The sequence below is a fragment of the Bos taurus genome, chromosome 28 (genome assembly GCF_002263795.3).
Source record: "Bos taurus isolate L1 Dominette 01449 registration number 42190680 breed Hereford chromosome 28, ARS-UCD2.0, whole genome shotgun sequence".
In the NCBI taxonomy this organism is placed as follows: Eukaryota; Metazoa; Chordata; class Mammalia; order Artiodactyla; family Bovidae; genus Bos; species Bos taurus.
The window spans coordinates 41504644-41531669 of NC_037355.1; the positions used below are offsets into that span (position 1 = coordinate 41504644).

At 37.5% G+C, this 27026-nt stretch overlaps 1 protein-coding gene across 3 annotated transcripts in view; it reads left to right on the forward strand.

Moving 5' to 3' along the window:
- BMPR1A (bone morphogenetic protein receptor type 1A) overlaps positions 1–27026 on the forward strand; it is a 141837-nt gene that overhangs the window by 100774 nt on the left and 14037 nt on the right. For 2 of the 3 annotated variants that reach the window (XM_005226531.5, NM_001076800.1), the window contains 6 exon segments: positions 8421–8640; positions 12948–13110; positions 14852–14954; positions 21106–21202; positions 21369–21468; positions 25316–25460. In XM_005226531.5, coding sequence (XP_005226588.1) covers positions 8574–8640; positions 12948–13110; positions 14852–14954; positions 21106–21202; positions 21369–21468; positions 25316–25460 — 675 coding nt within the window. In that variant the 5' untranslated portion in view covers positions 8421–8573. 3 annotated transcript variants of the gene reach the window in all.

Consider the following 27026-nt stretch of genomic DNA (forward strand, 5'->3'; position numbering starts at 1 on the left):
CACCACTGAGCCACTGGGAAAGCCCTGTTGGGGTGACCAGATTCGGATCCCTCTGAGGCATTTCTGCAACCACTCTACCTGTTTTGTTGCTGTTTATTTCTTTGTCATTTGTGCTTGCTCTAGAGGAGACACAGAAGAATAACACCCAGACCCCTTCAGTTAACTGCTGGCATCAGGGATCTCTTCTGACCACTGATGTACCAATGGGTAGACAGCATAAACTAGTTCTAGTTACTTGTGAGGTTTTTTTGTTAAATATGATTAAACAAACAAACTTTGAAGAAATGGTATTTTAAAAATAGATTGTCTCCTGTTTTTTAAAATAGTTCATAAACCAAGAAGCATTTATTTGTACATCTAATATTGAGGCCCCTCAGTTCAGTTCAGTTCAGTTACTCAGTCGTGTCTGACGCTTTGCGACCCCATGAATCGCAGCATGCCAGGCCTCCCTGTCCATCACCAACTCCTGAAGTTTACTCAGACTCACGTCCATCGAGTCAGTGATGCCATCCAGCCATCTCATCCTCTGTCGTCCCCTTCTCCTCTTGCCCCCAATTCTTCCCAGCATCAGAGTCTTGTCCACTGAGTCAACTCTTTGCATGAGGTGGCCAAAGTACTGGAGTTACAGCTTTAGCATCATTCCTTCCAAAGAAATCCCAGGGCCGATCTCCTTCAGAATGGACTGGTTGGATCTCCTTGCAGTCCAAGGGACTCTCAAGAGTCTTCTCCAACACCACAGTTCAAAAGCATCAATTCTTCGGCACTCAGCTTTCTTCACAGTCCAACTCTCACATCCATACATGACCACAGGAAAAACCATAACCTTGACTAGATGGACCTTTGTTGGCAAAGTAATGTCTCTGGTTTTGAATATGCTGTCTAGGTTGGTCATAACTTTCCTTCCAAGGAGTAAGCGTCTTTCAATTTCATGGCTGCAGTCACCATCTGCAGTGATTTTGGAGCCCCCAAAAATAAAGTCTGACACTATTTCCACTGTTTCCCCATCTATTTGCCATGAAGTGATGGGACCAGATGCCATGATCTTTGTTTTTTGAATGTTGAGCTTTAAGCCAACTTTTTCACTCTCCACTTTCACTCTCATCAAGAGGCTTTTTAGTTCCTCTTCACTTTCTGCCATAAGGGTGGTGTCGTCTGCATGTCTGAGGTTAGTGAGGGATACACATCCTCTAAGCACATCAACTATGATAATGCCACACTAGTTTGTCTTGCATCTCTGTTCCGGGAAGAATTTTACTTGTGTTGGGGAGAACAGTTTCTTGGCACAGAAGGAAAGTAAAAGATTTTGAATGAAGAGAGGGTAGTTAAGCAGAAAAACAAAGGTTTAAATATGTTAAATTTATTTTGAATAAATAATTGAACATTGGGAAAAGGGAAGGTATAGTGAGAAGGTAGTTTCAGGGGTGTTGATAAAATTGGTGACCTCAGGGTGGATGGAGACACAACAATTAGAAATGTGTTTATAAAGTGGGACTCCCCTAATCCTACTGTAGGTCAGAAGTTAGCTTTGTGATTGGTTCTCTTTGCTTCTTTTTCAGACTTCCCAAAAGACCTCATATGAATGTCTTACCCATCACAAGTTTTCACAGCATGGACGCTAAGGCAGGCTTTTTGATGAGATGCCTGTGTATTACCACAGATAACTCACAGAACTTTATTTAAGCATGTTATTTTGTTAAGGTTTTGTGTTTAAATATGAGTGACTGTTTTTTACACTAATATAAAAATAACCTGAGTAGTGTTGCTCCATTTGTATATATATTTATTAGTTTAGGGATTGATGGGGTGGAAGTTGGAAACGGGAAAAGATGGATGAGTTGCTTGTTAAGGGAAAAGACAATATTCTTATGCTAATCCAAGCTCTGGATCAGGAGCAAAGCAGCCATGCAAACAATGGCTGTGGAGCCAGAAAGTCTGCAGTGAGTCTAGTCCTTCTCAGAAAGCTTGTCAGACCAGGCGCCTGGAGCTGCCCAGGGGGAGGGACCCCTGGAAGGGAGAGTTTTCTCCTTACTACTTTATGGAGTTGGCAGTTGGCCAGCTTGTTGAAAATTCCCAAACCTCACTACTAGAAAGTAAAAATTAAGGGTGGAGGGCTTAACGGGAAGCGGAAAGAATGACTTTAGTCTGTTTTTTCAGCTGACTTTGGCCTTTTCCTGTTTTGTTTTGTTTTTTTTTTAATCCTGATAGAACTATTGGTTTAGCTTTCTTGCTATTTGCGAAGCTTTAATTTTTTTTATTTAAGAATAATTTATATTTTATTGAGTAATGTTGTCATAGTCTTATTTTCCTGAAGAAGAAGCCACCAATCTATGTATACAGGAAAGGAAAGTAAATCTATTTAGATTCCTATTTGGACTAACTAATAATAGCTTTTAAACACTAGCATCATTTAAAAATTTTGATCATGTGGCATTTTAAATGTCATTTCCTTATATTCTTAACATTGTATGATCAGATATTTTTAATTTTAAAATAAAAATTCCAATGAACTATTCTAGGAATTTAAAAATACTTATATTTTCAGGTATTAGGATTATAAAATACTCAGTTTCAGGAATGGTTGCAAAATAAGTTTACTATTTTTGTTATATTATGATTATAGAAAAAGTTAGATCAGATCAGATCAGTCGCTCAGTCGTGTCCGACTCTTTGCGACCCCATGAATCGCAGCACGCCAGGCCTCTCTGTCCAACACCAACTCCCAGAGTTCACTCAGACTCACGTCCATCGAGTCAGTGATGCCATCCAGCCATCTCATCCTCTGTCGTCCCCTTCTCCTCCTGCCCCCAATCCCTCCCAGCATCAGAGTCTTTTCCAGTGAGTCAAATATGCTGGGACAAATAAAGGGAAAGTCATCCGTATTTTTATTATTAATTACAACAGTAACAGCTGACATGTATTTACTGAATGCTTAATCCTTGGATCCAAGGCACTAACTCATTTGGGTTAGTAATACTGTTCCCATTTGTTGGCTGAGGAAACTGAGACCTAGATAGCTTGAATAACTTCCCCCAAATTACATAGCAAATAAATAGTGGAGCTGATTTTTGAAACCAATAGACAGACATCAGAATTTACTTTCTTCAGTTTGCCAGGATATTATGTGAAATAAGTGCCTTTATATAGAACACAAAACTAATGTTATCTTTATGGACTCCATAGTTTAAAAAGGCAGATGTAACAGTGTATAGTGTGGAACTAGGGACAGTTTTTTCCCCCACAAAAAATAAACCTTACTTGCTGAGGTCATTTAAATATAAAGAACATATTTTTGATTACTCCTTTGAAAGAAAGATGTTAGAATGTTATCCAGTTAGTTCTTTGGGCGTTGTGACTGTTTATGTTATACCTTTTTTTTTTCTTTTTTTTCTTTTTTGGTTGCACCATGAGGCTTGTGGGATCTTAGTTCCCTGACCGGGACCCAACCCAGGCCCTTGGCAGGTAAAGCACAGAGCCCTGACCGCTGGCCTGTGAGGGAACCCCCTATTTATGTTATGCTTTTATTGTTATACTCTGACTCAACTACGCTTTTCAGACGTGTGCCTTTTGGTTGACTGCGTAATAACTTAGAGTGATCAGGCTTTTATTATTTCAACAAATTTCTCAGAATGACTGTATTATAGCAATGGATGTTATCTACTGCTGCCCAGCAAATTACCAAAAATCTTAGCAGCTTAAAACATCCAGCATTTATCATCATTTCATACATTTTCTAACCATTAGGAGTCTACCAAAGGCTTAGTTGGATGGCTCTAGTTTAAGGTCTCATAAATTGTAGTTAAGATATCTGTGAAGCTGCAGTTACTGGAAAGCTTCCCTGGCACTGACCGATCCACCGCCAAGGTGGCTCACTCACATAGTTGTTGGCTTGCTTGCTTGTGTGCTAAGTCGCTTCAGTCGTGTCCGACTCTGTGCGACCCCATAGATGGCAGCCCACCAGGCTCCCCCATCCCTGGGATTCTCTAGGCAAGAATACTGGAGTGGGTTGCCATTTCCTTCTCCAGTGCATGAAAGTGAAAAGTGAAAGTGAGTCCGACTCTTCTCGACCCCACGGACTGCAGCCCACCAGGCTTCTCCGTTCATGGGATTTTCCAGGCAAGAGTACTGGAGTGGGGTGCCATTGCCTTCTCCGTAATTGTTGGCAGGAGGCCCCAGTTCTTTTCCACAGGGACCTCTCCATAAGGCTGTGTGGGTGTCCTTACTACATGGCAGCTAGCTTCTTCCCTCAGAGTATTTCAATAGTGAGTAGGGAGGAATCTGAAATGCCTTTTATGATCTAGTTTCAGAAGACAAAATCTGTTGTTTCCATTTTATTTTAGTTTGTTAGAAATGAGTCTTTAAGCCCACTGGGAATTCAAGAGAGGGAATTAGGCTTCATCTTTTGAAGACAGTGTCAGAGCATTTGTGGATCACCGTAGTTATCTTTTGCTAGATTGGTGGGGTTTTTTTAACTGAAAAATAACACTTACGAATAGTAGTTTATATCCCAGCTGTGGTAATACACACTACATTAATACTGTACATGACAGAGCCTGGATCATGAATTTATTTTATTGGTGAATGCCAAATAAATATATGTGATGTTAATGCTTTTATTAATACAGTTTTTGAATGAACATTGGTGTTCTGGCACTGTTTTCTCTTTCCATTCTTAGAAGGCTGTCTCATATAGGACCATAGCTTTAAATATCTCTATGTTGTTGACACAACAGATTTATATCTTCAGTCTCAGAAGTTTCCTTTAAGTTTCAGAACCAGATGCCCATTAGACATTCCCTTTGAGTAATTTCAAATGTCTAAAGTTGAACCATTGATCTCTTCTTCCACTCCTTTCAAAGTCCGTTTGTCCCCATTTCAGTAATTGCTCGTGCCAGAAACGTAGGGATTTTTTTTTTTTTGACTCCTCACTCTCCCTTACCCCCGTGTCTAATCCATTACCAAGGCCTACTGGATCTGTTTGTGAAGTGTGTCTTGAATCCATCCACTGTAGCACTCCTGCCATAATCCTAACCACCACTGTCCCTCTCCTGAACTGCTACAGTACCTTCTTAGTGGTCTGTTTGCTTCTCCTTTTGTTCTCGCCAGTCCCTTGCACAGAAACCAGATAACTACGTTCCTATCCCACTTACGTTTCAATCCCAAATTCACACATGGTCTTGCCTGACCTGGTCCTTGACTTTTCTGCCTCTTCAGCCTCAGCATTGACCATATTACCCCTCTTTCCCAACATTTCAGAATCCTTGTTCATCTTGGCCTCATAATCTTTGTGCAGGCTGTTCTGCTGCCTCCAATCCCCTCTCCCCAGCCTTGTTGCTTTACCTGAGTAAATAATTCTTTTATTCATCAGATCACACCTGAAATGTCACTTTTCAGCATTGCTTCCCTTGACCTGTCTATCCTCTAGGACCTGGCGCTTTCTTTGCACTTCCTCAAATTGTGATTATGTGTCATTTGTATTGTCCTGTTTGATGTTTTAATTGTCTTATTGATTGTGAGCTCCATGAAGGTTCGATCTGTTTTGCTCTGTCACTATATTACTGTTATATACAGGATCGTGTATATAATAGGCTCTTAATAAACGTTTGGGAAGTAAATTAATATTCATTGGCAAGAACGCTGCTCACTCAGGACTTAAGAGTTGGAAGGAATCTGATGAATCATTTATTGGTCTAGTCTTGTTTCCATCATTCCTGTCATGTCCTTGACAGAGGTGCATTGATACTTTATTCCTTTGATATTCTGTGAGCAAGGGTCACTGGTCCTTTCCGTTGTATCTCAAGGGTAGTCATTTCTCTGTCCTTTGCATTCTTGTCATTTTCTAAAGTATTTAAGAGTCCTGACCAGGTGGAATAAAGTGAGATGGTTACTCCTTTGACTGTGGCAGTGTTCCTCTATCAGCGCTTGATTAGATTATCTTTTCTTAGCAGTTGGTCTTAAGCACTGATGCTTTTTGAGCTTGTAGTCAGCTAAAACCTAACATTTTTCTTTTAAAGATTAGGGGCTCTCTTTGTTAGATTACAATGAAGCTCTTGAAGCTGTTTACTCTCAGCCCTCTCTTAGCTAACGCTGTTCTCCATAAGTTGTGGGAGAGTTTTTAGTATAAAAATACCTCGCAGCTGGGATCGTCACAGGAGCACAGCTGGGATCGTCACGGTGGCACCTACCACTCCCTGTGCAGGGTTTGCAAGTATGCCATAAACATGTTTGAGAAGAAACTTTTTTTAAGCACCTGCTCTGTAGCAGGCTTTTCTAAATACTTTATTAAGTAATGTACATAAAATATCCAGGACGGCAACTTAGGGTAGCATTTAACACATGGACACCCACATTAGATATTGTTGATTAGAATGATGGCCCTACCTCTTAGCAACTGTGTCATCTTTGATAAATTCCTTAAACTCCACGTGCCTTAGTTTCCTCATCTGTAAAATTATTATTGAAAATAACAAGCCTATCTTGTAAGATGGTTGTAATGGTTCTGTAAATTAATATATTCAAAGCATTCATAATAGTTCTGCTACTTAGAGGTGAATATATGTTAGGTATTACCTCATTTAGTTCTCAGAATAAATATTCTCAGAATATAATTCCAGTTTTACAGATGAGGAAACTCATCCAGAGAGGTGAGGTTACTTCTTTAAGGCAGATCCAAGATTTAAACTTGTGCCAAGAGTGGTAGAGTTGCAGATGTTTGTGTGGAAGGAATCACACATGATCCCTTTGCTTTGAAAGGGACTGTACGTGTACAGATGCCTAGGGTCTCACTGACTGCAGAATGCCTTGCCTGTACTTCTAATGAGATAAGACCACATATTCAGTAAATAAACTGATGAAGAAGCAGTGACACGGAAAGATGGAATCAGTCACATCAGTCAGTTTTCTGGCCAAGACTCTGAGGTCCTTGAAGCAGAATCTGTCATATTTTTATTTGTAGCCCCTTGCATTAATGTGTAGTACATACTCAGAAAACATGGTTGGTGAATAAGTGAGTAAACTAATAAATGTGTGAAGGTATAAGGAGAGAGTGAGAGCTACTAATAAGAGAGGCAGGAATGATGCCACGGTTTTGGGCAAGGGTGACTGGAGAGATGGCACCACCATCCTCTGTGATAGCAGATGGAGGAGGAAGAGAAGAAGGCATGTCTAGAGGAATGGGAAGAAAAGTTAGTAAGTTTGATTTGGGCAGATGGAATGCAATCCTAGCCGAGTATTTAATAGACATATAGAATAAGGAGAGAGATCAGGGTTGGAAATATACTGGAAAATTCCTTTGAATTTGAATCATGGAAGAGGTATCCCTAGAATCACAATCCCATAATTTGAAGAAGTGAGTTTTCTTAAAAATACTGTTAAAGTCATCATTATAGATGCTATTCTGTAATAATTTTAGACTTTACATCTTACTTTCTCAGCACTGTGTCAATGAAAAGCAGTTTAACGTCATAGTAGAGAAGTGAGAAATTGCAGAGATTTTAGAATCATATATATAAAATGCAAAATATAAATGACATCTCACTCTAAACCTTATTTCCTCAATTCTCAAAGTGCCTTTGGAGAGCTAGTTAGAGTGAAAAATTATTAGCTAAAATAGAAATCTTGATTTATTTATGGGAGAGTTCATGCCAGGGTAATTATTTTACAAATAAAAGCATTTTCACTTAGGAATAGTTCAGGTTTAAGACAGTAAAATCAGTTGCCTGGACCAGTAGAATGAGGGAGAAATAGAATCATATTCATTTTTATATACACTAGCCTTTTTTTCTGTTAACTATTTAACTATTTTATAATTGTCAAACCTTAATTGGAGAGGTTATGTTTCATGTCATCCGTATTAAAAGCTCAGTTTTCTCCTAATGAAGTCAGATTTGAAATATTTTATGGAAATAATTTTATTTAAGGCATATTTCTATTTTTCCTTTAATGATGAAGCACACTGCATATTTAAATGTTTTTCTAGATAGACTTTCTCTTCTATCTATAGAATAAGTTATTAGAAGACTCAAAGTGTTTTATCACATCTACTGAGAGATTATTAATTGTTTAGTGTTTTAAATTCAATTCTTCCTGCTTTATTCTTAATATATTTAGAAATTTTCTTAATGGTGTTAAAAGTGTTTTATTTAGAGCAACCAGAAAAGACTATTGAGATTATTAGTGTTCTTATCTTTTTTTACCTAAGGTTAATTTAAGATCAGGAGAAGTGGCAACCTATTACTAAATTATTTTAAGCTTTTGAATTATAGTGCCTTTTTTTTTTCTTTTAACAAAGATAGCTTTAATCTTTGAAAATGTACTCTATTGTTTAAAGATATGTTTGGGCATTTGTTTTCCTCTCTTAGTTTGTTAGAAATCTTCTAGAATTCAGTTGTATTCATTTCCTTTTTAATATTTTTATCTTTTAGGAGTCAGGAAGAAAGCAGTGGAAGTTGGAGTCATTGTTACCTGATTGAGACTTTTTACAAGAAAATCTGATTGAATAAAAGTCTTTTAAATTAGTGACCATACAAGACCAGTTTTTAAAGGTAACACTGTACAGGAAACGTTAAAATTGAACAATGACTCAGCTATACATTTACATCAGGTTATTGGGAGCCTATCTGTTCGTCATTTCTCATGTTCAAGGTAAATTCATTTAAGCAATCTTATCTCTTTTGTTAGTCATTTATTTCTGTATATAAAAAAAAGACTCATTATTAGGACTGCTCTTTCAACTCATGTCCCATTTTGAACAGTTAGGCCCAGTATGCCAATAGCTTTTAAAAGTATAGAGGCAAAGGATAGACACATGCTAAGTAATTTTTGAACTTTACTATGACAAAAACATTTCCAAGTCTCTATAATAAAATCTCAGCCTCTTTGAACCTATTCTGTTATCTGTAACATAGGCATTATGATATGCAACATCAGGTTTTAGGAGGATTAAATAAGGTAAAATATAAAGTAAAGTAGCTGACTTAGTGCCTGACACACAGGATAATAGATACTCAGGACTTGGTTTTAAAATTCCTCTCCTTTAAATTACAATAAGGAATAAACAGTTTTTTTTTTAAAGCATTGTTGTTAAAAGAGTTTAAAAAGATACATATTATGTCTATGTGCCAAATATTAAAATTGAGTACTCCAAAGTTTTATTTATGACCAGTATTGTAATTCTGCATTGTGCATTTACAGCATAGAACTCCCAGACAGGAAGTTATTGTGATGATTCTTAGGATCGAGTGGGCTAGGTATTTCCACATGAGCTTCTTCCTGTGGTTTAATTAGGACAGTATTTTCAACTAAAGAAAGTGCTGTTTGACAAAATGGTTTTGTAGAACGTACTGAACATCTTTGTTCTCTTAAGTTTGTGTCTTTAAAGATTTTTCTTCATGTTTTGTTCACAGTGACAGTTAATATCTGCTGATAAGAATTAGGATTAACAGCATGAACCTTTACATTTTCATTTTAAAGAATGAATGTCACAGTGAAACCTTAGCTGCTTTGTATTTTGTCTTGGGCTTAGCACCCTTATTCCATGCCTGAGTACGAGAGTGCTCTTGCAAAAGCTGCGTTTTTGTGTGAAACATTACATTATTTAATAAAACATCTTTATTTTAATTCTGTTATTACATGCCTTGTTGATCAGTACCAATCAAAGCTGTCATAGTTTTAAGATGAGTTAAATTAATAGTAACATTAGTATAGCATTTGCTACCTTACTCCCAGGTAATCACTATTTGGTATTAAATTTTTTTAATCTCCACAGTATGATACAAAATTCTCATTCCCCATCTTAAGTTGTTACATAATAAGCTTTTTTTTTTTTTTTTTTTTGACCATGCCATGTGGCATGTGATACCTTAGTCTCCCAACCAGGGATCAGACCTGCTTCCCCTGCAGTGGAAGCTTGGAATCTTCACTACTAGACTGCCAGGGAAGTCCCAATAAGCTTTTATTAGATGAAATAAATTGGGTTTTAGTTAACAAATTTAAATGAAAAGTCTTAACACTATATTTCTCTGAGTAAGAGCAAAATTTATTACATTTCCTTTCAAAGAAGGTTAGTCTTTGATAACTATTATTTGCCTTTAAATAATAAGATTAAAATATTTGCTCTTAATGAAAAGAACTAAAACCAATGTGCAAGAATTATTTCTTAGCAATTACTAAAGATTGCTAGAGTGGTGTTACATATATAACCTGTAGCTTCAGCCCACCCTCCGACTTACAATTTTATGCTTTGTAAACACAGGACTTGTGGGTAGAAAGAAATTGGCATGTTGTAGGAACTGACACAGGTCTTTATGTCTGGGTGTGACGGACAGGAAGTGCTGTGAGTTGGCGATGGAGACGCCCACAGGGCCCAAATCCTGTGGGGTGTCAGTAGGCATGGTGAAGGAAGTTGAACTGTATTCTGAGTGTATATGAAGCCATTCAGCCGTTTTAAGCAGATGAGTGATGAGATCAGATTTAGGTTTATAGGGTAACTCTGGCTGCTCTGTAGGAGACGGACTGGATGGGCAAGCGCAGAGGTCGGGAGGTCAATGTCGGATTCTTGTATTTCGGAAGTGACATAATGCACCTGGGAAATGGCAGTGGAGTTGGACCAAAGTGAGAAAAAGTGAGATACATTTCGAAGGCTGAGCCCGGGGAGGGCCAGGCTTGAGGAGCAAAGTCAAGCACTCCGTTTTAGATGAGTTTGTTTTGAGATACTTAAGCACCCGGGGAGGGGAGGGTGCGGAGAGGCTGTACTTGGTGCCTGCACCTGTACGCGGTGAAGCTTTGCAACTTGCACCCGGGGAGGGGAGGGTGCGGAGAGGCTGTACTTAGTGCCTGCACCTGTGCGCGGTGAAGCTTTGCAACTTGCACCCGGGGAGGGGAGGGTGCGGAGAGGCTGTACTTGGTGCCTGCACCTGTGCGCGGTGAAGCTTTGCAACTTGAAGGTGTAGCTCGGGTTTCTTTGCTCCTGACCCCCTAGAGTGAGTCTGTGTTACCGGCCCCTTCGTTTACATAGCACCTTTGTATTATATCGCGCTCTGAATGTATTTATGTGCTTATCCTCTCCACACACATACATCTTTGCCTTCTTCCAGGTTTCTCAAGAACCAGATCAGTTTCCAGCATTCAGTAACTTGCCTGCACGTAGTAGCCTCTAATTAGCTGCTGTTTTGTTAATTAAATATTTGAGATAATATAAACCCCAGATGCAAATTATTGCAATTAAAGTATTTTTAGCTCTTAAATTCAGTGTTCTAGAAAGTTATGTGTATTAACCATCATGTAAGTGAATTTTCCAGGTATTGGTGATCTTTTGGTATAATTTTTTTGTTCTTAGTACTATCTTCATTTATTCACTTTTATATTTAAGCCCTTTATTATGCATTCATTTGATCTATATATAGTCTCTTAATTGGAAATTATTATCATCATTTTTTATAGATAAAAGCCTGAAGTTGAGAGAGTAACTTATCAGTTGAGATATTCAAGACTTGAACCTTTGACTTCTCACTGTTATTTCAGTGTTACTTCTGCCATACTATACTGCTTTTTCTGTGTACCACTAGATTTTTTAAAAAAACCAGCTATGTGCACATATTACTTGCCATTTGGTCTCCATAGTTGCATTGATGCTTCCTTCTGTAACTGTAATAGGGTTTTAAAGCCAGTTAAGAGGCCTCAGGTGTGTTGTGGTCCTGTGCTCTTACTGAGTAAATGAGGGTGAAGTGACATGCGTTGTCTGTAATCAGCTCAGTCAGTGGTGCAGGGGCGTCGAAGACCAGGCTCCAGGTTTCCTGTTTCATGCCAGCGTATCTCTTCCCTTCTTGAAACTCTTCCCCCCGCCCCACCCCACACACACCCTTTTTTTTCTCTTGATGTTAACATAAATGAAGTCTATGTTTTGTAGCGGTTTAAAGGATTAAGTGAGGATTATTAAAATTTAAGGCATGGAATCACTAAAGTTTATTTAGCAGCACATTCTTTTCTGGTTATTCATGGGTGTGTGCGTTATTTTTTCTTTTTTCAGTAGTTCTCACCAGAATAGCTAAATTTTTAAGTCAAGTTCACAGTATGCCTTGAATAACTCGTTTAACATTTATAATGAGACACATACATAATTCTCTTAATATTTTATACCTGTTTGGCTCTACATTTTATTCTCTGGAGATCTACCCCCACAAGGGGTAGCCTAGCTGATTTCACTTTTCAGAGGGAGGAATTACTAAAACGTTGCTTGAGTTCCCTTCTGCTTTCAGTCTGAAAGAATCAGTGCCAAATATGCCAGTAAGTGTCATTTGCGGCTACGATACTCTAATGCGAGAACACAGTTCTGTCCGTGCTCTAACTACCGCCCTACAAGCAACCTTCAGTTTCGGGCAGCACAGTCTGGGTTTGAACCAATGACCTTGAGAATAAAAGGCACCAGATAATATGATTAGTCCCCAAACTCTCACAATTCCCTTACTTAAGCAATTAAAACCCAGAGCGAAATGCTTAGTAACTTCACTTTCGCATAGAGGTACGTACAAATAAAGGGCTTACTTTTTGTAAGCTGGTCACAAGTTTTGAACCAAAGTGTCTTTAAAAGGAGCCATAATTTGTCAATTTTTTAATCATTGGAAACAATCTCACTGTTCTGAAATTGCTTTCCACTTTGTACCTTTCTTACAAGTTACGACCATTTTCTACCTTGTGCCACTCTTGTCTGTCACTGGTGCAAAAATTGTGACGTAGTCATCTCCGTATATCCCATGAGAGCTCAGATAGTTTTTCTGTGCATTTTAGGCTGTTAATAAACGTAATCATATAAATAAAGCTTATTTTTAATTAAAAGCACACAACTACGATTAATGCAATTAAGAAAGCATAGAAACTTCTCCTAACTGAAAAATTGGAATAAAAGAATTAGATTTTCAGAAATGCTTCATTTACACTTTCACATTTGAATACAGGGCAGAATCTAGACAGCGTGCTCCATGGTACTGGGATGAAATCAGACTCCGATCCGAAAAAGTCAGAAAATGGAGTAACCTTAGCACCAGAGGACACCTTGCCTTTTTTAAAGTGCTACTGCTCAGGACACTGCCCAGATGATGCTATTAATAACACATGCATGTAAGTATTTTATGCTTCTTAAAGTTATAAGAATAGGGTTGCATTTAGTGCTATTTTAAGAATCGTTTACTTTGTCTAAATTTTTTTCTCTAACTCTATATGGTATCTCTCCAAAGAGCCAAAAGCTTCTTGTTCTTTATATAGGAACATTTATTAAGTGATTGATGGTTATTTTCTTAGAGTAACATTGTAATATAGCTTTTAAAAGAGGTAAAAGGAATCTGGTATTTGTCATTTTAGGTTTATTTAGTGACCTTTTTATCGGAAAGTTCTTGATGCTCATTGTAGATAACGTAGAGATTATTAAAAAGAAACATGAATTATTGAAAACTCACGTAAACCTTGTAATTCTAAATTGGTTGAAATATTTTACAGGTCTACAAGAATGACATTGTGATAGTTAAATAATTTTATTTTCTTATAAGTGAGCCCCCAGTCTAAATCTGCTTTATGTAACCACTTTAATTTTTCTACTTAATTTTATGTTAACTATTTAATATTTATATATGATCATCTAATTCTGTTCCATATTCCTAGGGGACAATGAAGAATTAATTGTCTCACTAGTCAAAAAAAAAACCACCCTGAAGGACTCCATCAGTTATCTTCTTGTTACTAAGATATAGTAATCAGTAACTTGTTTTGTACTTTCCTAATACTTTTATGCTCTTTGAATGTGAACAGATATATAGTGAAAAAGTGTACATATAAAATATTGAAATTGTATGATCGTTCACCATGTCTTAGATTTGTTGTTTGTTCTCATAGTGGTTGCCTTTACTGTAACAGACTGGTTGGTCTGTGTTAGGAGGTGCTCCCTGTTACATTACCAAGTGACTTCCTGCCAGACTTCTTGTCTGTAGTTCCCACTTGGTCCATGTGAGCTATTTGTTAGAGGCTTGGGTAACCCAGAGTAAAACTTAGTGATCAGTTTTAACAGAATTTCATCCTGTCACACTTAACATTTTCTCATTTCAGAAAATGAAAAATTCTATGAGAATCTTAACTGTAACAGTACACTTACTGATGTGAATAGTAAGGAGGAACACAAAATAATCTTTTAGATATTTCTTCTACTCATTAAAGCTTGAATGTATTAGGAGAAAATCTGGCATACTAATACCTAAGTAACATTTAATTTAATACAAATACATTTATATACATTTCTTGAAAATTCAGCTATTCAGAAGTTCTCCTTTTTTCCTTATCACATTAAATAAAAAGTGCCTCAGAATCTTTGTTAGTCAGATCTTCCCAAATATACTTTTCTTTGTCATTGAATCTATTTTTATGGTTCACCGAGAAGGTTTTTTTATTCATAATACTGTGTATAGTATGGGAATACAGAAAATCTTATGGATGAAAAGAGACAAAGTTATTTTTAAGTATATTTGTAAGCATTAAAGATTATCTACTTTATAAAGTTTTATAGTTTTTCTGTGATCACATGACTGTGATTAGCAAAGAAAAGTTAAATAGTATTTCATATTTGGGGGGACTTGTTTAAAAGAAATCCTTTACTGCCTGACACTGGAATTTTATTCGACCTGTAGATTTTAGTTCAAATACGACAACTTTTATTTGCCTTAAAATGCATGTGGATTTGCCAGTAAATCACTCTGAATGTAATTCTTACTCAAAACTAAAAGCCATCATTAACTGGTCACATTCAAACTGAAATTTAATTAGTACCTTCCGATTTGGAGTTGATCTTTTGTCTTTTTGGCTTTTTTTCTTTTAGAACTAATGGGCATTGCTTTGCCATCATAGAAGAAGATGACCAGGGAGAAACCACATTAGCTTCAGGGTGTATGAAATATGAAGGATCTGATTTTCAGTGCAAGGTAATATCTAATTTGAGGCCTATGAAATTAAGAAGGGAGGGGCCACAGGAAAAACATTGACTCCTCAAGGAGAAGTGTGCCTGGTCTGCATATTGCTGTGTGTTCTGGGAACAGATATATTGGAGGAAGCTTAGCTCTTACTTCAGGTTATATGATTGTGTCAATTGAAATTACAGATTATTTTACTTTTTAAAAAAGTTTTAAATTATCTGTTTTTAAATTGTCAAACCTGTAAAAAAAAAATAATGCTGTCACACTTATTTGTACATTATAAAATGGACTAGAAAGAGTTCAAAATGACGAGTAATAACCTTTATAACTCCCCAAGATAACGTAGAAATGTTAAGCCCTTGTAAGATCTCAGTGGAGTTACTCCTCCAGCAAAGGAATCAGAGGATTAGTAATAGTTTATGAACATATTGATGGCTTTGGGTTATAAGCCTAATGTCTTCAAAATCTTGTATAATAATTTTGCCCCAGGTGATCTTTCCACTGTTTTTGAAAACTGCTCCAGAGAGAACTGTTTATTAACAAATTTAAGCCTCAGCTATTTTAGAACAGTATTCAAATCAGTGAGAAACTCTCAGGATTGGTAGAAACTTAGGCTCACACACAAATGCACACATGCAGACAGTCACATACACGGCATCCTATTTTCTATTTGCTTCACCTCTAGCAGTAAGGGGCTCGTTACCTCCCAAGCCCACCTGTTCCTTTTGTAGTAATGACCTCACCTTATCCTTAGAAAGTTTTTCCTCCACATCTCTCTTCCTTTGTCCTTTTTTGGATCATAGAGAACAAATTGAATCCCTTTTTAATATGGTCGCCCTTTACTATGTGAAGAAATCTTTTTGTACTACTTCACTCCTCATACACTACAGTTTTCACCCAATGAAAATAATAGTTCAAAATAACTTCAACTACTCCTTATATAGGATCAGCTTTAGAGTTACTCACTGTTCAGTTTCTCAGTGTAATATGCAGAATTGACTCTGGTCTGGCGAGGAAAAACAAGCAAAGAGTTAGTAACTCCTCCTGAATGCAGCAAAATTTCATGGTCGAGGTTTATCCTACCTTATTCTTAAATAAGATACTGAGTTTTCTGTCAGCTGAAATCCCAGGATCTTTCACCCATGCAACTGCTCAGCCATCTCTCTGCATTCTTCATTGGTGCTGTGGGTTTCTTGACACAAATAACTAAATGAGCATGGAATGAATTTTGTTACATGGTTGTCACATAGTTGTCAAAGTTAAATTTCGTTGCATTAAAATTAACCCTTTGCCCTTACCTGTCAGGATTCAGGAGATGCTCATTTGTTTTTGTCTCTTCCGGTTCTGTTTATCAACCACACTTCAGTGTACTTTTTAATCACTTAAAAATGTTGATGAAAGACCTTTCTATGGTTAGAGCACTGAGCTGGGCAGTAACAACCAGTGCCTCACAGGCCCCTCAACCAGGCCTGTCCCAAATGAATATGTCAGTCTAGTTTAGTTATGAAGCTTGACAGTGTGTTCAGATGGAAGTGCCGCCTCTTAACTAGCTGTGGAACTGTGGGCAAGAAACTTTACTCTCCTGTTGTTTTCTTATTAGCCAAAGAGTTCCTGTAAGAATCAATAGGAGACAGCACATATGCAGAGTTTAGCACAACTGGCACATAGTAAGGACTTAATAAATGTTAGCTTTTACCATATTGAAAATGTAGTTGAGAGCAGGCTTTCAGCTGAATCACACATGCCCCTGAGTGCACGCTGACCACAGTGCCTGAGCACCGCTGGGCAGACGGATGGTTTTAAGGGAATCGGTTCACAGATCTGAGCTTCCATAGAGCCTGTTGCTTCATATGTATCTGCCTGAGACCAGAGCTTCTCAAGCAGTTTCTCTGTTCCTCCCTCTCCACAATCAGCCTACTCACGGTTTCCTGATTAGTGGCCTGGAATGTAAATCCTCAAGTTCCTGAATGCTGTTATAATTCAAAATCTTAGTACCAGTGTGGGGAACATGGGGATAGCAAATATATTTGCATGTTTGGTAGTTCATCATTTTTTGCTTTCAACCAAATTGCTTCATTTAAAATAACTTTTCATAGTAGGATTATTATAGATCTTTGTCGTACGATTGGAAGGTCTTCAAAGAATTATGGGGCAGTGGTACAACAAATCCTTCCATTACCATCTTTTTGTTTATCAAAAAATCGTAGTACTCACCCAAAAAGAGGAAAAGAGAGAAATAGGAATAAAGTTAAATGCCAGACTCTTCTCATTCTAGCAATAAGTAATTGTCCATGAATTTATAAACTAGTTTTATTTAAGTCCTGTCCATCTCATACCTTTCCAATAAAATTTTCTTTTTATGTAGAGGTTATAATGTACATGTAATTTTGATTAATTTTATACTAATAATTGTGATGATAAGTCAAGCCAGAATAATTTTTTAAGACTTAAAGATATCCTATCACAGGAAGTAAAGAGATTAATTTATATTTATATATGTTTATTTTTGAGGGAGAGAATTATATCATGATATATTACATTAGGGCATAATGATTGTGGAAAATGTGGAAAGGAAATAGCATAAGGAGAAAAAGGAATACTATAACATTTTCCGATTTGTCCATTTATTTCTTAAAATAGTGATAATGGGTATTGAATTGGTATTTTATTTAGATGCTCCTGAATAGATTTGAGTTATTTTAACTTTGTTTTAAAAAGTACAATAAGTAAGCTATTATCAATACATTCTTTGCACCTATTTATAATGAAAAATTTTAGATGTTAGCCTAAAAATATGTAAGGGATACATCGTGTTTCGGAATTCATTTAGAGGGGTGGTTGTTCAGTCGCTAAGTTGTCTCTGACTTTGCAGCCCCATGCAACACACCAGGCCTCCATGTTCCTCACTATCTCCCGGAGTCTGCCTGAGTTCATGTCCACTGATCTAGGGGTTACACAGACGAAAATGTTGACGACCACTTGGGTTACCTTCTGTGTATATTGCTACAAATCACTGTTAACTTACCTGGCACCTCACCTGAGCAGAACAGCTCTTCTGCGGGCACCTCACCCTTTCCTCCCGGTGCTTCCACATGCTGTCGGGTTTGGGTCAAAACAGACTCAAGTACTACTCACCGTTCTTTGCCCGTCCAGCCTCTGTGGGTAGATACAGCATATTGTCTCTTCCTGTAGGGTGAGTTATTCCTCAGAAGAAGCATTGCCATCCCAGGCCTCGGTTTCCCCTCATACCATCCAGCCTCTGTGGGTAGATACAGCGTATTGTCTCTTCCTGTAGGGTGAGTTATTCCTCAGAAGAAGCATTGCCATCCCAGGCCTCGATTTCCCCTCATACCATCCAGCCTCTGTGGGTAGATACAGCGTATTGTCTCTTCCTGTAGGGTGAGTTATTCCTCAGAAGAAGCATTGCCATCCCAGGCCTCGGTTTTCCCTCATACCATCCAGCCTCTGTGGGTAGATACAGCGTATTGTCTCTTCCTGTAGGGTGAGTTATTCCTCAGAAGAAGCATTGCCATTCCTTAGTTTGGGTTTCAGTTACTTTCTCCTGTGGCATTCCTCCTAACCCACCACCCCCATTCACGTTCACTAAATAAGTTAGAATCTCCTCTATTTCATGAATGCCAAGTAAGTTTCTTACCCCACAGGAATTTTTATTGCCCACATAAAATCAGAGATACAAATGGGCTTAGGTCGGGCGTGGCAGTGGGGAGTGCAGGAACCAGAAAGGTTGTGTCGACCGACATCGCAATCTAGACACACTTAACTTTCGCCTTCCCAGATATATAGTTAACCTGTGTAAAGAAGACATGAGTCTCATGTTGCTTATTCTCAGCGAAGCCACAGTGAGTCCTCCCAGAGACTGCAGGCATTTTTGACTTATTCTAGAATCTTGACTGGGATCCATGTCACGTTCACTAGAGGAAGAAGAATTAATTTCTTGAACATTTTACTGTTTACTTTAATACGTTAAGTGCTTGGTACAGTTTATCTCATTTTCTCCAAATTATCCTATAAGGTAGGTATTTTTTATCCTCCATCTTACAGGAGAGGAAGCTAAAGCCCAGAGAGAAGTAAGATCATTGCTCAGGGTCACAAATATAATAAGTGGCAAAGCTAGCATTTAAGCTGTTTGATTGCAGAATCCTTGTTTTCGTAATACTATGCTGCCTCCAATCTGTTGTTGGCAAACACTTTCTTTCCCTTTTAAAAGTAATACAACATTTAGCTATCTAGTTTACAACACTCCTCTTTTCTAAAATCTTTGAATTGTACCTGTCTCACCCCTCTTCCCAGTGCTCTCATCTTCCTGTGATAATTCATCTAGCTTTGTGTTGTGTTCTTCAGTCACTAAGTTATGTCCAACTCTCTGCAACCTCACGGACTGTAGCATGCCAGGCTCCTCTATCCTCCACTGTCTCCCAGAGTTTGTTCCAATTCATGTCCATTGAGTAGTTGATGCTATCTAACCATCTAATCCTCCACCACCCTCTTCTCTTCCTGCCTTTAATTTTTCCCAGCATCAGGGTCTTTTCCAATGAGTTGATTCTTTGCATCGAGTGGCCAAAGCATTGGAGCTTAGAAGATAGGAATTCAGACAGAACACAGAAGCATTGCAGGGTCTCTGCGTACCTCTGGGATCCCAGACGTGCTTACCGGGGTTCGGTCTGCGTTCTTCCTACCTGCAGTCATCCCTGAGGGGGAGACTGAGGAGCCAGTGTTCAGGAAACGCCTCTTCTCTTTGTCCTCCGTCGCATTGCGCCTGTCGCCTGTCGCCTGGTAGTCCTTCTTCTGGCGCTGCTAAAAACCCTTTGCTGATTTTTCCTTACATTTTCGGTCCTGCAAGGCTAAGCTCATTTTGAACTTTAGCATACTGGGACTATTCTTGGATGCTTTACACTTCTTTTTATCCATCTTTGATTATACTTCATTCCATCCTTCATGTAAGTTTTCTCTAGATCTGGGATTTTTTTTTTCTCCTAGAGTCACTTGTGTAACTTCTGACGCGTCTTCCTTTTCTATTTTTATGATAATATAAAAGTAACAGTTTGTTAGAAAGTTTAAAATTCAGTTCAAGTGTAAAACGTGTGCTTTTGGAGGTTTCCAAATACTCTTGACCCGTCTTATCTTACGGGGGCTCTCAAGTCCCTCATAGAATCCCATATAGATTCCCTTACGGAATCTCATATTCGCCTTTTTAAAAGGAATACCCAATTATGCCGAGGTCCCCCTTTCTGGCCCTCTGATATTTAAGACTAACACGGTTGATTTCTGCTTATCTTCTTGTTACTTTCATAATGACAGACAGCTCCTTTCTGTTGCTGTTTTGGTCTAGAATGTCACTTCTTTCAGGCAGTGCTGAAATGTCAGCATTCAAATTAAGAACTTCTCAAATACTATATTTTTGGTTAAATAAAACTTCACATATAATTGTTGACATCTGTTCCCATGACTGCAGTCTTTCCCTCGGCTCATTTTCTCATCTATTAGGGACACATATCTGGTTAGTGGTCTCTAACTATCAGAAGTACTGTTTCTATATTTTGCCCTTACCCTCACCACAAACAGTTATTTTCTTCTGTATTAAGTTCATTAGTTTCAACATAGTTGTTATATGCAGAATCATCTATCTTCTGCCTATTTGACTACCTTTTATAATATGCAATTTATTTGGCCTAGGACACACTCCAAGTTTTAGTCAGATCTTTAGTCTCATCCATCTAAGTCTCAGTACTACCACGAGTTCATATTTACCCTACTAATTTGTCATTGTAATGAAATGTATTACCCCATCTTTTATAAGAAAAGATCTCATGACTTTGCCGTTTTATTAAAAACAAATAGTAATATCTTAAGAAATGCCAAACTTTGGGTTAAAAATATATATAAACTTTTGTTTATTTGTAATTAAGTTATAGTCTAATGTTCTCAGACACCACATAATACATTCTTCTTCAGAAAAAAAAAAATTTAGAGTCTTAACAATACTATTTCACCACAGATTCAAATTTTTTCCATATCATTTTTCACACATAAACTTGGCAGGTCCTTTTCACTCACTGAATTAGAAATTATATTTTATGAATATTTTAAAAGTTATTTATCAGTTTCATTTATCAAATTATTTCTAATTTTCTTCCTTTAGGATTCACCAAAAGCCCAGCTACGCCGGACAATAGAATGTTGTCGGACCAACTTATGTAACCAGTATTTACAACCTACACTGCCCCCTGTTGTTATAGGTAGGTTAGCAGAGAGAAGTGCACTCATCGTAAATCTCAGTGAACTATTTTCTGTGGTTTTAACAATAAGCAGGCTTTCTAGAGTTCAGCACTACAAGTTATTTTTTCCTTTTAAGATGTAATAGAGAGATAATACATCCTTTTTATTGTTTATTTCCATTGTCAGGTCCGTTTTTCGATGGCAGCATTCGATGGCTGGCTTTGCTCATTTCTATGGCTGTCTGCATAATTGCTATGATCATTTTCTCCAGCTGCTTTTGTTACAAGTAAGATAATTATTTTGATGCGAAGTATTTTGTTGAGTAGTAGATATAAACAGTTGTTCTTAAAGCCAGTAGGCAGAAACCATTGACACTGAATGTATTTCAGAAACCGTTAATTTGTAGTCTCTGGTTATATTTCCTTTAATTAACGGTATTATAGTTTTCTTAAGTGAACAGAGGACCTTACTATCAGTCAGTTAATTGGACACAACATTGTACTTCTTGTTATGTTCATGAATACTTAGATTTCCTTATTTATAGAATACTGAACTTTCTTATATCTGAATGTTTAAAACCTACCCCAGGAAATCAACTTTATATATTACCGTTCTTGAGTTATTTGGTGGTTCAGAGCTATTTGCATTTAGTCATGATTTCAGAAGACAGTTGCCAGAAGAGAAAAGTGATAAGAGGAGGGCATAAACTTCATAATAAAACATTATCTGACTGATATGTGAATAAACCGAGAGATCAGTGGGACTGGTTACTAGACCTATAGGTAGACCCAAGTATATAAAGTTAGTTAGTATGTGATAAAGGTGACATTTCAGATTACCGAGGAAAAGTTGGCTTATTCAGTAAATGGATTTGGGAGTAGATAGCTATATGGAGAAAACTGAAGTTGAGTCAGTTCTGTACACTGAAATAAGTTTGAACCAGATTTAGCCATGTGGATATAAAATTCATGTGTATATATATATTTACATATATAAAGTAAAATGATTAAAATACTAGAACAAACCTTGGAATAGTTTTTAAAAATAATCTGAATCTGACACAAATCTTACAAGCCAAAAAAAAAAAAACCTTAAAATTAAAAAGGAAAAGATTGATGATGTCAACTACATAAAGATAAAACTTTACTCTATGGTAGAAACCACTATAAATGGAGAGACGACAGTATAACATGAAAAATATCCCCTGCTTATATTACAAAGAGCTAATTTCTCAAATATAAAGAGCTTCTATAAATCAAAAAGAAAAAAAATCAATTCAGTAATTAGGCCCCCAAAAAATGAACATAATGGTTTGTTTAAATAGAAATACATATGGCTCTTAAAAGAAAAAGATGACTCAAGAATACTCATAATATGAAAAATGTAAGTTAAAATCATACTGAGGTATTATTTTTTATCTGTTACACGGGCAGAGATTAAAATTTTTTGTTCAGCTAGGACAGGGAGACAAGATGACAGCAAAAAGCTGTGGAATCTGTGAAGCTTATGGATGAGTATAGACCTAAAAAATCTGAATCCCAGGCTAGAAATTGAGAAAGACAAACAGCAACCAATCTGTACTACAAAATTCCCCAAGAAGTTCAAGAATTGGCAGTACTAACCTCTGGAAGTTAGGTTGAGGGTGGCTGCCTGAAAGTCTATTTTCAGAAGGTCAGATGCTGTATTGGTTGTGCAATCCTATATTAAGAAATCACTCCCAAACTTAGTGACTTGAAACAGCGGTTATTATTACCTCTCACGGTTTCTGTGGGTCAGGACTTCAGGAGTGACCTGACTGGGTGGCTCAGGATCTTTCATGACATTCAGCCAGATGTCAGCAGATGCTGCACTCACCTGGAGGCTTGACTGGAACTGGTAGATCCTCTTCCAGGGTAGCTCACTTGCAAGGCTCACAGGTTGGCAGGAGATCTTAGTTCCTCCGATATGAACCTCTCTACAGCACTGCCTGCATGAGCTTACTCACAGCAGGAAGCCTGGCTTCCCGTGCAGAGTGAACGGTCCAGAGACCAAGGTGAAAGATGCATGCTGTATGTGATCTAGACTCAGAAGTCGCACCATCTCTTCTGCCGTCCGTATTCTGTTGGTCACCCAGGTCAGCCCTGGTGCTTTATGGAAGGGAATTAAACAAGGACAGGTGTGCCAGGAGGTGAGAAATGTTGTGGGCCATTTTGGTTGCCAGATACCAGTGATGTTGAGATCCTTGTTCTTATTCTGAATGATCATGTGACTTTGATCATGAACAAAAGGCTAGAAGTGTTGTCTCAGGGAAAGAGCAAAAATGTTGTCATCTGTGGTGTCCCATTACTGAGGGTGAGGTAAATGGTATAGTAAAAATAAGGAGGTAAAGTGAATATTTACGTAATAATCTGTGGGCTCCTCAGCCATCCAGAACCGTGCTAGCCAAGCTTGTTCCCTCTAGATAGTGTATAAGAAGATTATTCTTAGGGAACATCCATCTGGCCCAAGAACAAAAGACCTAAATATTCTGCCTCCAGTAAGCCCAGTGAAGTGGCCCAAGCAGATTAGCTTACAGTGAAACCTGTAGTCAGTAAGCCATTCACTTACTAAGGACACTGACCCCCGAGAGACAGGAAACAAACGCGGCGAGTCCTGTTATTGCCCAGCTCACTCCCTGAAAAGAATGTCTGATTGCGGGACACAGGAAGAGCTCACGCAGAGCCCAGCAGGCACTCTGAGTCAAGGAGGTATAGCCGAGAGTCTGGGGAGAGAGCAGCAGCTATGGTTCACAGGTACAGAGTGCTGGAAAGGAGAGAGTTTTCATAGAGAAAGAACTCTATAGACGTCTTCAGAATGGTCCCACAGAATATTCAGCTGATCTTGGTCAGTGATTTCAAGTGAGCAAACCCCCCAAAGCTGAGAAAGACCACTTGAAAAGGTCGAAGGACCGATATTCAGTGCTCACACAAGGCTATGAGCAGCGTCTCTTCTCACCAGCCATGTAACCTGAAAACCTCATAATTCACGGGGCTCTGGTTATAGCACTCAGAAGGGTCTTGCCTCAGTATTGGAGAATAATTAGCCACCTGTCTGACTTGGGACAAATGGTGGGCCCTAGGCCTATGCTTTCCTCTTTTGTAAAAAGGAAACACTACAACTTACCTCTTAGGAGTTTAATAAAGTTGAAGTAAGTCACAGAACAGTGCCTGACACACTGAACATCAATAAAAATGAGCTGTATGTATCCACATGGATAAATATGTAATACATAAGTTTTTTTATACAAGATGTAAAATATTAATACAACATATGCATTTATAGAAATTAGTATCCAGAGGAAAAATTTTGTGTGTGAGTATATACTTTTTATGGTAAAGGTATAAATACATAGATAGGAAGGCTATAGCCACCTTCAAGACAGTGTTTGTCTCTTAGGATTAAAAGAAGAAAATGAAATTATCAGGGAAATTTCAGATATTTTAATGTTATTTTAAATATATCATAAAATTATAGCTTAATATTTATTAAATTTAAATGGTTCACACATGGGTGCTAATTAAATTAATCTCTGTTTAAATGTTTGAAACATCTCATAATTTGAAGTTTTTTTCAAAAACCTTTAAAAATATCAGAATGAACTTGTTTGACTTCTTTTCCGTAAACTCCTTTTCCCTTTTTAAAAATGGTAGTATATTTATTGTTCATTATGATGGAAAACTACATTTATAAATTCAAATGAAAAAACATATGTAAAGCAGAGAAGGGATATTCTTACATCCCCAACAATAGCTATTATTTAACTTGCTAGATATCCTTTCTAATCCTTTCAGACAAGTATAGATACATATAATTTTAAACTGTTTATAGTGAGGGTGAAACTTTACATGCTGTTTTTTAATCAGTTTTTTTCACTTGCCAACGTACCATGGACGTCTTTCCATTTTAAGGTAGTATATAGCTCTCTATTTCAGAAACTCTCTCTCTGGACATTATTTTAACAGAGAATATATTATCTGTGATAAGACTCATTTGGTTATGAACCCACGTGATGAAGGAATGCTGATAGTGTCAACAGCCTCGAGACTTTTCTTACCTTAGACTTTTATTGTTTTAGAATTTTAATGTAGTTATTTTCTGCTCTTTTAAAATAAAAGACACTATTGCAAGAGCATCTCAAGCAGACGCCGTTACAATCGTGATCTGGAGCAAGATGAAGCATTTATTCCAGCTGGAGAGTCATTAAGAGACCTCATTGACCAGTCACAGAGCTCTGGCAGTGGGTCTGGATTGCCCTTACTGGTAAGCTGGGCTGCCGTGTAGGCGCCAATGGCCCACTGACACAGAATGTATTGCCGTACGCTGGTGTGAAAGCCGCTCAGTTGTGTCCGACTCTTTGTGACCCCATGGAATTCTCCAGGCCAGAATACTGGGCTGGGTAGCCTTTCCCCTCTCCAGGGGGTCTTCCCAACCCAGGGATCGAACCCAGCTCTCCCACGTTGCAGGCAAATTCTTTACCAGCTGAGTCACAAGAGAGATGGTTAGAAGATTAAATTAGTTGAAATAAGAAATATGAAATAAGAAAGGATAGGCAGGTAAGGAAGAGCCGCAAGCAAGGTTAAGACACAAAGTGTGGTCATGAAGTGCTGTATAAGTGTCAGCATTAGCTCACACATTTTTAACAACCATCTTGAGGAATCAGGTATAAAATTCTTTGCATTTGTAAGGTTAAATTGATCGATTGGGAGAAATATAACTATTTCAGATTCTAAAATCAAAGAGAAGTTACTCCCGCAGATCATCTTAATAAGAACTATACTTCTTATACTTCAGTACAAAACTATATTACGGAAATACAGTTCATAAAAATAATGTTAAAGGGAGATGTAGGTAATTCTCAGAGAGTTATATGTATAGAAATATTTGGATTTAAGGGTGAAGGGGATACTTATAATAAACACTAGATACTAAGATTTTAAATGCTTTGTTTAGTTGGATGTGTTTAAATCATTGATGTCTAATTTTAAAATTCATTGAATCAGGTAATTCTGTCATTAAATTGGAAAGGTAAAAGTAAAACTGTCTTCATATGTGAACAGCATGATTGTCTACATAGAAAATGTCAAGAATGATAATGTAAAACGACAGCAACCAATAAGTGAGTTTATCAAGATTGCATAATAAGGTCTTTGTACAAAAATCATTGAATTTATATACGCTGTCGACAAACAGGGATTAAAATTTTAAAGGCAGTATCATTTAAAATAGCATTAAAAATGTGAAATATTTTGGAATAAGCATGACAGCATTTATGTATGACCTGTACACTTATAATCAGAAAACATTGCCAAAAGAAATTAACAAAACCATTCATAAGGAGATGTAGATGTAGCCTGTTTTTGTATCAGAAGACTCAATATTAAGATTTCAATTAGCCTAAAATTGATTTATAATTTCAATTCAGTCCAAATCATAATCAGAGCAAACTTATAGAAATTGATGAGTTTATTCTAATGACTGTTTGGAAATGCAGAGGACCTAGAAGAGCCAAAAAGTTTTGAAAAAGAGTAAAGAGGATTCACTACCTGATTTCTGGGCTCATTGTGAAACTGTAGTGGTCAACACTGTTTAATCCTGGCGTCAGGATAAATGTGTGTGTCGGGAACAGAACAGAGTCTGAAGATGAACATACAAGTATGTGATCGGTTGATTTGGATACCACGGTAATTCAGGAGGAAGAGAGTCTATTCAGCAAATGGTGCGGGAAAAATTGGGTATCCATTTGCCAAAAGGTGAATCTTGACCCGTACCTCACTCCATATACAATACAGAATCACCTTGAAATGGATTAAATATAAAAGTACAAAA